At 42.5% G+C, this 10,000-nt stretch overlaps 1 protein-coding gene across 7 annotated transcripts in view; it reads left to right on the top strand.

The window, feature by feature from the left end:
- Window positions 1-10,000, top strand: part of znf512b (zinc finger protein 512B) — a 103,961-nt gene that overhangs the window by 58,986 nt on the left and 34,975 nt on the right. For all 7 annotated transcript variants that reach the window (XM_063208125.1, XM_063208122.1, XM_063208121.1 and 4 more), the window contains 3 exons: window positions 3,258-3,329; window positions 6,756-6,896; window positions 8,384-8,511. In XM_063208125.1, coding sequence (XP_063064195.1) covers window positions 3,258-3,329; window positions 6,756-6,896; window positions 8,384-8,511 — 341 coding nt within the window. The remainder of the gene's footprint in view (window positions 1-3,257; window positions 3,330-6,755; window positions 6,897-8,383; window positions 8,512-10,000) is intronic.

Raw genomic sequence — 10,000 nt, 5'->3', positions numbered from 1 at the left:
TCATTAACCTAAAATAGTCATACTACACTGACCTAATGGTCCCATTACCTACAGGAGTGTAGCTGTTTTATTTTTTACACTTCAAATGTGTTATAGCATGTAATATTTGAATATTTGTCAACTTAAAAGTTAGAACTTAGTTCTCCCCTTTTTGTGAAAATAAATGGAAGCATGTTAAAATCATTGATATCTTTCTTCTTTCAGTTTAGGTTAAATGAAGTCAAATTCAACATACCCATGATAAGCTTACATTTTCATTCAAATTTTTATATAATACATTTTATTTAAAAAAAAAAAAAAAAAAAAAAAAAACAGAAACCGTACAAAACCGAAAAACCGTGACCTTGAAACCGTGATATGGACCGAACCGTGACATTTGTGAACCGTACCACCCCTCTCCTCCTATGCTCTCGTCGCTTTCGCTACAACCTTTTTAACGTCACTACTGCTATGATTACTAGTATATGAACCTTGCTGTAACAGGCTGTATTTTTTAAGCAGCGAGACCCTGACCGCTTCAATAACAGGCCTTACGCAGATTATGCATAGCGCTCTGTTGTGTAGACGTTTTGTGCGAGTGATGAGAATGTGGCGGGGGTTAGAGCAAGGTTCTGTGTGTTGGTGAATGCTAGTAGTAATTGTAAATAGTGAACGTTAAAAGTGAGTGGTTGTGGAACGAAATAGCGACCAGGGCAGAGGGAGGAGAGCTAGCCGACTGTCAGAGTAGTGGGACCGTAGCTGTCAGTTCAGTTGTCTTCTGAAATGTTCAGAGTCCTGGCGCAACTAAGTTGGAAAGCCCACGCCATCGAAAAGGAAAAAAAGCAACCAACGACGAAGCTGTGGAAGTAACAAAGGAAGCGAAGATTCCCGAGATATTATTTACTTTTAATTAAACTAGGCTTCTTGTCATTTTGTTGCGCATGGTAGAGAAGAGCTCCTCCTCTCTCCTCTCCTTTTCCTCTCATCTCTTCTACTTCCTTGGGGTGTGCGTATGTGAGGTTTTGTAGTGTTTGGCTGTGTGCTTGGTTACTGTTAAAGGTCTGTTATGTGAGTGGCTTGTGTGATGTGATTCAGCTGTTTTCAGATGAATTGAACAAAAACTAATCAAATTAATTTGGCCTAAGTAATGAAAGTAGAAAATAAAGCAGAAGTAAACAAATAATGAAAAAATATATAGCCTATAATATGCTTATTATGTAGGCATATAGTAGCCTATGCAGGCCTATAGTGTATCTGTGTTGTAGAAACAGTTGGACAAAATGACCATTTAATTCGAAAAAAAAAATAACTAGCCTAATGCATAGTTTATTTTGGCGAGATAAAAAAAAAAATGGCTAGTTGAACTTCTGTTTGGCTGGTAGGAAAAAATGTCCACTAGCCAAATTGGCTGGTGGTGGAAAAAGTTAATTTAGAGCCCTGATCGTAACATAGTCTAATTTCATAACATCAAGACTTTGATGCCTACTAACGCAGGAAGATGGTGTAGTTTTTCTTATCTGAAAGGCGAAGATTATGTTGGCCGATATGTGTAAAGTGAGATCATGATAAAGAACATTATGATGCAGATTGACCAGCTTTTATTTCATTATTTTTTATATATATATATATATTTTAGGGGCTTTTATGCCTTTATTTGACAGGACAGTCAAAGATGGTGACAGGAAGCGAGTGGGACAGAGAGACAGGGCAAGATCAGGAAATGACCCCGGTTGGACTCGAACCGGGGTACCCGTGGATGGGCATACAAGCCCAAATATGGGGGGCTTAGCGCACTGCACCACAGCGCCCCCCCTATTTCATTGTTTTTTAACACACAACATAAAGTAATGTACAATTACTGTAGAAGAGGTAAAGAAAAAAGCACTGTGCAACATAGAACATGAAGGGGTATAATTTCATCATGGAGTGTTTGTTTTGCACCCCGAGGTGCCGTATCCTAACATACTAATTACATACCCACCGAGTACTCTAGAGGCACACGCCTATTTTCTTGGTGTTTTGTCCCTAAAGCACGCTTGTTTGCTGTGTTTTTTTGTGGCAACACACCTCTTGCAGCTGTGTATGTGTGTGTGTGTCTATGTGTGGCTGTAAGTTGAAGGCTGTGTGTGTGTGTGCGTGTGTGTGTGTGTGTGTGTGTGTGTGTGTGTGTGTGTGTGTGTGTGTGTGTGTGTGTGTGCGTGTGCGTGTGTGTGCCATGATAAAACACCTCTCGTGGTGTGTGTGTGTGTGTGTGTGTGTGTGTGTGTGTGTGTGTGTGTGTGTGTGTGTGTGTGTGTGTGTGTGTGTGTGTGTGTGTGTGTGTGTGTGTGTGTGTGTGTGTGCGCATGTGTGTGCGCATGTGTGTGCCATGATAAAACACCTCTTGCGGTGTGTGTGTGTCTGTGTGAGTGTGTGTTTTCACATGTGCGCGAGTCGCTAATTACATTTTGCTGATAGTCCACCCAAAGGCCCCTGCTGCGTTGCGTTGTTTATGTTTTTCATCTCTGATTGCTTCCAGAGGTATTGTAGTACCTTCGTTACCGAGTGTGACTAAATCACACTGGCGTATTTACAGCAGCAATTAAACTTTTGACTGGACATATATTTGAGGTTTCCACTGCTGTGGTTTACTTTGGCCCATTTCAATCAGTCAGGAGGTTTAATTCTCTTTTCCTTGACATCTGGTATGTGTGTGTGTGTGTGTGTGTGTGTGTGTGTGTGTGTGTGTGTGTGTGTGTGTGTGTGTGTGTGTGTGTGTGTGTGTGTGTGTGTGTGTGTGTGTGTGTGTGTGTGTGTGTGTGTGTGTGTGTGTGTGTGTGAATGTGTGTATATGTGTGTGTGTGTGTATGCATGCGTACGTGCGTGCGTGCATGCCTACGTGCGTGCGTGCGTGCGTGCATGCGTTTGTGCGTACGTGCGTGTGTGTATTTTTTGTGAAGGAAGATAGACATTTATTCCAGGAGCAATGGGGAGTAACAATGTGAGAGATTTACTGTACTCCCCTCTGTTGTTTGATGTGATCTTAGGTCATGTCATTTGTAATTTGTACTCAAACCTCACTGCATTTTATCATTTTTCAGTATTTGTGTACATGTGACAAAATGAAAGCACTTGTATCCTTGTTATAGTTTGTCATCTAGCTTACCCTTTGTTGCTTATATAAATGGCGTGATCTGAAGTAATGTCAAGTACTGTCTTTCAGCTTTTATCATGGGGAGGTTTGCCTTGTTAACTGTTTTTGATCTCCTCTTTTCCTCTTGTCTGTCCTGGTGAGCCAGGAAGGAAACAGAAGACTCCAAAGAAGTTCACCGGAGAGCAGCCCTCCATCTCGGGCACGTTCGGACTGAAAGGTAGCCCCCCACTTCCACTTCCACTTCCACCAGGACTGTATTAAAGGGACACTGTGTGGGATTTTTAGTTGTTTATTTCCAGAATCCATGCTACCCATTCACTAATGTTACCTTTTTCATGAATACTTTCCAAACCATCAAATTCGAAGTGTTCATTATGACTGAAAAAAATGCACTTTACATACATGAAAAGGAGGATCTTCTCCATGGTCCGCCATTTTGAATTTCCAGAAATAGCCAGTTTTAGCTGTAAAACTGACTGTACTTGGACCATACTAGAAAATGTTAGTTTATTTCTTAGTAAACTTTCATGAAAAGATCAAATTTGGCAATAGGCAACCCAGTTTCAATGAGCAGCATAGTTGCAGTACCTTTTTTACCATTTCCTGCACAGTGTTCCTTTAAGCTAATATGGTGCCCCTGGGCACTACTGTACCCTGTACCGAACTGTACTGTACCTGGGCACTACTGTACCGAACTGTACTGTACCAGGGCACTACTGTACTGAACATTTTTTGTAAAGCTTGTGTCATGTGGTGCCCCCTCACTGGTTAAAAAAAATGGTTGGTAACCCCTGGGCACTGTATCCTAATGGATAATCCGGCCATGCCCACCTGTAAGAACCCAACATTTTATAACTTACTTACATTATGGTCAGAATGTTATTACGTTATGGGTAGAGAAGTGTTATTACCTTATGGGCAAGTCATTACATTATGGGCTTGATTACGTTTCAAATGGGCCCAAATGATTACGCCATGGGCATTTATTACGTTATGGGCAGTTATTACATTTTGGGTTCTTACACCCCCCACTTCCACTTCCTCTCCACCCCATTTCTCCCTCCCAGACACCCATTTCACCCAGACATTTACCCTTCATGCATATGCATTTACCCTTCATGCATATGCATTTACCCTTCATGCATATGCATTTGCCAGTCGGTTGCACCCAAGCCAACCGACTGACCATTTTTGTCCATACAGTATAGTGTTTCCATACAGTAGACTGAACGCTTGGATTGTCACATTATCACATTACTGTCCTATTACCGATCTCATAAAATTGGAGAAAATTATAGCATTCCTATCAACGGAGTTTAACAAGGTGTCTTCACAGTCACACCACGCCCAGACTCCCGTGAGCCGCACTGCATGTCAAGTGGTGTGACGATATCGATTCATAAAAACGTGGAGGTGTTTGGATTTTATGAGCTCCATAAGTAGAAAGACAGCTAAACGGCAAAAAGAGAGACTGAGGCCCTCGGCAGGAGAGGGCTGTGGAGTGTGTTTGTGTGTCTGGCGTGAGTTATGCCTCGTAGGTAAGTCGAGTGCGTGAATCAGCATCTTTTTTTTACAGTCTCTCTTCACTGTTTAAGAGCCCTTGCTCAGCCCTTGACATCAAGTATCTGAGATTCTACCTCGATACTTTCTCTTGACGTTGTTCTCTGGTATCCAAAAGTGCTATCACAAGTATTCGTTTACCTTACAAAGGGCTGTGGTTTTAAAACACAGGAGTCATCCATCCATCCATCCATCCATCCATCCATCCATCCATCCATCCATCCATCCATCCATCCATCCATCCATCCATTCATCCATCCATCCATCCATTCATTCATTCATTCATTCACTCTTTCAACTTATTAAGGGAGTCTTTGTTATTTATTGCCTGGGTCAACGTAGGAAAATAGGGGAGGGGCATGCCATTTTTTTCTTTGTTGAGGGGATGGTCAACCAACATTTTATTTATCTAAAGGGGAGGGTCATTCAAAACTGTTTGGCCCATTTACTGAAAGAGTGCCTTGTTTGCATAGGTTTTAATGTAACATAATCCACAGAAACGCCTCCCCCTTTCGCTAAAATTGACTGACGCCCCCCTCCCTCACAGTTTGTTTTGTTGTGTCTAAAGAACAATTGTCAGTAAATCCACTGAAATGGCCACTGCCTTCATGGAGTATAGTGCTCAAAATCAGAATCCAATAACATTCAGTAAGTATCAACGTTAGTCAATAAACGTTTGTCAAAAGGTAAATGCTGAGTATTGATTTAACTTCTCCGTAGGGGATGGTCATGCATTTTTTTGATGATTTTGAGGTGAGGGTCATCAGAGTTTTGAAGTACACGTGTTGGGTCATGCAAAGTTTGACAACCAAGGGAGGAAATCTTCTGTAGACCCCTAGAACACATAATGAACAGTCCCTAAGGAAGTTTGTCACTTTTTCATTGTTAGATATGTATATAGCTGTTAAAATGTGTTATTATTCAATAGAAATGCCACTATTCTCTCCTACTATTGCCTTATGTAACAGAGGCCAACTAGCAGAGTGTGGCATGGGACATTAGTAAACCTCCCTCCCGAAACCTCATACAGTATCGGTAGCACTGAGCTATCAGATCCTTTAGCTCAGCGGTATCGTGCTGTGCCTCCCATACCCGAATTGTTGCGTTGGCTAGGAGGTAGTGAGTTCCATACCCGAGTGGCAGACTGCGCGTGAACACCTCAGTCTCACTCATACAAGTTGAGAGTGCCTTAAAGGGACACTGTGCAGGAAATGGTCAAAAAAGGTACTGCAACTATGCTGCTCATTGAAACTGGGCTGCCTATTGACAAATTTGATCTTTACATGAAAGTTTACTAAGTAATAAACAAATATTTTCTAGTATGGTCCAAGTACAGTCATTTTTGCAGCTAAAATGTCTATTTCTGGAAATTCAAAATGGTGGACCATGGAGAAGATCCCCCTTTTCATGTACGAAAAGTGACATTTTTCCAGTCATAATGAATACTTAGAATTTGATGCTGGTGGTAAGTATTCATGAAAAAGGTAACATTAGTGAATGGGCAGCATGAATTCTGGAAATAAACAACTAAAAATCTCACACAGTATCCCTTTAAGTATTATCCCTGGCCCTGTTGTTTGCGTGGTGGTTGCGCCAGCCTGGTCTGATGTTACTGTAGGGTGGGCTGTTATAGGTGTTATCATAACTCCAACTTCAAAGTGCACTGATGCCATCTGGTTGCTATTTGGTGGCGTTTTTCGCCCCGCCATGGTAATTGTTTCTCTCTAGTAAACGCATAATTACAGAGGTGTTTAATTTCCTGCCAAGGTACTGTAGAAAGGGCCGTGTGGTGACTCACTGGCGATAAACAATGCGCTTTCCTGTCACTGTGGCATATGTGTGAGCGAACGGTTTTATTTGTGCACAGCTCTGTTCATTAATCGATTTTACCTGTGTGCGTGTGTGTGTGTGTGTGTGTGTGTGTGTGTGTGTGCGTGTGTGTGTGTGTGTGTGTGTGTGTGTGTGCGTGTGCGTGTGTGTGTGTGTGTGTGTGTGTGTGTGTGTGTGTGTGTGTGTGTGTGTGTGTGTATGTGTGTGTGTGTGTGTGTGTGTGTTTCATTGTATGATGTCACCCCTCATGCAGGGATGAATAAGGCGGAGGAGAAGCTGAAAGCTGGACGTTCTAAGAGGCAAGAGGGGCCCCAGTACAACGAGGAGCCCCCCAGAAAGACCACAGCAGCGTCAGCCCCGTCCAAGAGAGAACAGGCCCAGTCTACACCACCAGGTGGGGTCCGTGTGTGCGTTCCTGGGTGCTTTCGTGTGCCATCCTATGTACTCCACCCAAAAAATTTTGGCTCCGCACCTAGTCTGGCGAAAACCCTCCTAGCTTGTGTTAGGCAATTAGCAAACAGTTGAGAGTGGTGTCGCAGAACTCACCCGCGAACTGACTGTTGTTGTATGTTACTGATTGGTTATGGTAACACTATTTGCACTTTTGTTTTGTTATTGGTATTCTTTTGCGACACTAGTAACTCTTATGCTAATAAAGCACAATATGGGAATTCGGAACTCCAATGAATTTAAATGGCAGAGTAGATTAGACCATCTCCCACCCTCCGATGGAGACGGATTCCTCTTAGCTTTCGCCAGTCGGCTTTTCCCCAGGCTAGTTTTTGTGTGTGTTCAACTTACACACTACTCTGCCACTCTACTCTGTATGTGTAAACATTCCAGAGACTGTGTTTCATTTTCATTCCTGTATAATGAATATGTGGAAGTGAAAGGTGCAAACATGTTCTTTTTGGAAAATACTGTTCAATTAAAAGTATAAATAACACAATAATCTTTAAAATCTCAATCCATGAAGATTAAGCCAGTCAAGCATCGATCCTTCCTGGTGAGAAAGTGTTGAGTTACTTTTTTCCGGAGAGGTGCTGATGGAATCAAACCAATTGTATATTCCTGAGTGCAATTTTGCTGGAGGTGCATCTATTAGATGGCATACAGTACAGCACGGGCTTAGTGCTTCCTGATCTCAACTCCCCTTGGAGACATAAACTTCACTCACCTCTTTCTCCATCCGCCTGACTTTGATATACTGCTTTCACCTCTTCTCCATCAATATGATCACCTACTTAGTAGATGCTGTCGTATGCAAGTATGCAGGGATTGCTCCCACTGGAGGCAGTCTGATTTTGAAATGGGTGCTTCTGCCTGGGCCGCTTGGAAAAGTTGCTTTTGAACACTCTATACAAAGGCCGCTGTACAATGATGAGCAATTCAAAGGTTCAATATAAAGAAGTGAAGTGAAAGCCCAACTGGGAAACTCCAACTCCCATTGTCATTTGTGACACAGCACTCCACAGCACACAAGAGAACAAGGCACACAACGAAATTGCATTTGTGCCTCACCCCGTGCAAGGGGACAGCTACCAATGGTGCCCGAAAGGGAGCAGTGCGGCAGGATGGTACCATGCTCAGGGTACCTCAGTCATGGAGGAGGATGGGGGTGGAGTACTGGTTAATTACTCCCCCCACCATCCTGGCGGGTAGGGAGTCAATTTTTTTTTTAGCTCAGATTAGTTCTTAGATTGTCACCCTCCCTACATTCAAATGATGGCAAAATAACTTGTGAATCCACTGCAAACATTTGTTGGGGATTGCACCTGAGTATGAGGTCGTCCATCACTTTGTTCATCCACTCCATCAGGTGTTGCCAGAAGTTCAATTCACCAACCGTATGTAAATTGCTATCTCTCACCCCCTCTGTAGCGCCCCCAGCAGACGTCCAATGGCACAACGCCATCTCGGAGAGGGGGGAGGTGGTGTGCCCCACCTGCTCCATAGTCACCAGGAAGACGGTGGCCGGCCTCAAGAAGCATATGGAGATATGCCAGAAGGTAAGGCCAGAGCACTTCCACCATATACAGTACTTAATCCTAAGATCTTTTATAAGAAGAACATTTTAAAGCATCTCTGCAACCTAATGTCATCAGATTTGATCTAATAGAGGTTTAATGGGAAGGACATAGGATACACATGCCCTTTATATATGAAGTTGGAGTGAAATATAGACATGAAAATATGATTAAGGCAACAGGATAGAGACAGATATATAGATGGAGTGAGGAGAAAGTAGCAGCCATGGAGAGAGGAGAGAGAGAGAGAGAGAGAGAGAGAGAGAGAGAGAGAGAGAGAGAGAGAGAGAGTGGAGAAAGGGAGGAGAAAGCTGGTCTCTGAACTTGCTCGCTTACAGTGCATGAAAAATGCTTTCTGCATTCAGTGCAGCTGCGTTATGCAAATGTAAAGAGTGGCTCTCTCCTTATTAAGGGTGAAGTCTATGAACAGCTGAGGCTGTCAAGACAGCATGAAATATGCTAATAAATGTGATTTCATTTAGTGCCTATCACTTCCTATCAGATTCTCCCACCGCCTGAAACCAAACTAAAAGGGATTTCAGGTTTGACTTTATGCTGAAGGCTTAACATTAACAGTAGAGTAGTAGAGTAGTAGTAGAGCAACTTCATTGAGCCCCAGGGGGAAATTCAGGTGTTAAGTAGCTTACATAAATACACAAATGCCCACATGGACATTTCAAGACACATATAACACAGGTAACACATGTGCTAATGGTGTTTGCTAATGGTGTTTGTGTGAACACAATGTCTTACATTATGTAAGTGCAACAATTGTAAACAGTATTATATGTCATTACAAAGTTTTTACTGCGCTGCCCTACAAAGCAAAAAGGCAGTAACTGCGCAGAGCTCAAAACTGAGTCAGTTGACTTTAAAATGATGCTGCAATCCAGTATAAGTGGTTTGGGATATTACTGACATGTGACAGTTTTGTTACTTTATATTACCACCCTTTTTCCAAATCAATCATTTTATTTATCTGTAGACTTTGATATATATGGCATTAAAGTTATAGTTAGTCATTTTAAACAGCAATGCAGTTACTGCCTTTTTGCTTTGTAGGGCATTGCTGGACCTAACTAAGTAGATTCACAGTAATGCAGGAAAGTGCTCCCATGCTTTATCGCCCATGACACACTAGCTCCATTCAAACCTGGTAGGAGTCTGTGTGATGGAAACTTGCAGGTTCTAAGCAGATCAGATGTGTCAGCGCCCATTTCTGTCAGAACCATTTCAGTCAAGAAACACAAGAGAAGAATATAAATGCAATTTCTTTTATTGAAATTATGAATTACATTTGGCGGTATAGCTCTGTTCGGAGGAACCCCCCTATTTCCATGAGCAGCATGGAAAAGCATTTAGTCAGGGGGCAGCAGCAGTTTAGGGAATTCTCACCCCAGCAGGACAGGGCAAGAGATAACCCCCCATGAACAGAGCCAAGCGACGTGACAAGAGAACATGTCACATCATA

This window comes from Engraulis encrasicolus, chromosome 10 (assembly GCF_034702125.1).
Source record: "Engraulis encrasicolus isolate BLACKSEA-1 chromosome 10, IST_EnEncr_1.0, whole genome shotgun sequence".
NCBI classification, from domain to species: domain Eukaryota; kingdom Metazoa; phylum Chordata; class Actinopteri; order Clupeiformes; family Engraulidae; genus Engraulis; species Engraulis encrasicolus.
The sequence above is the reverse complement of the archived record's forward strand: the minus strand, read 5'-3'. Positions and strand labels throughout refer to the sequence as shown.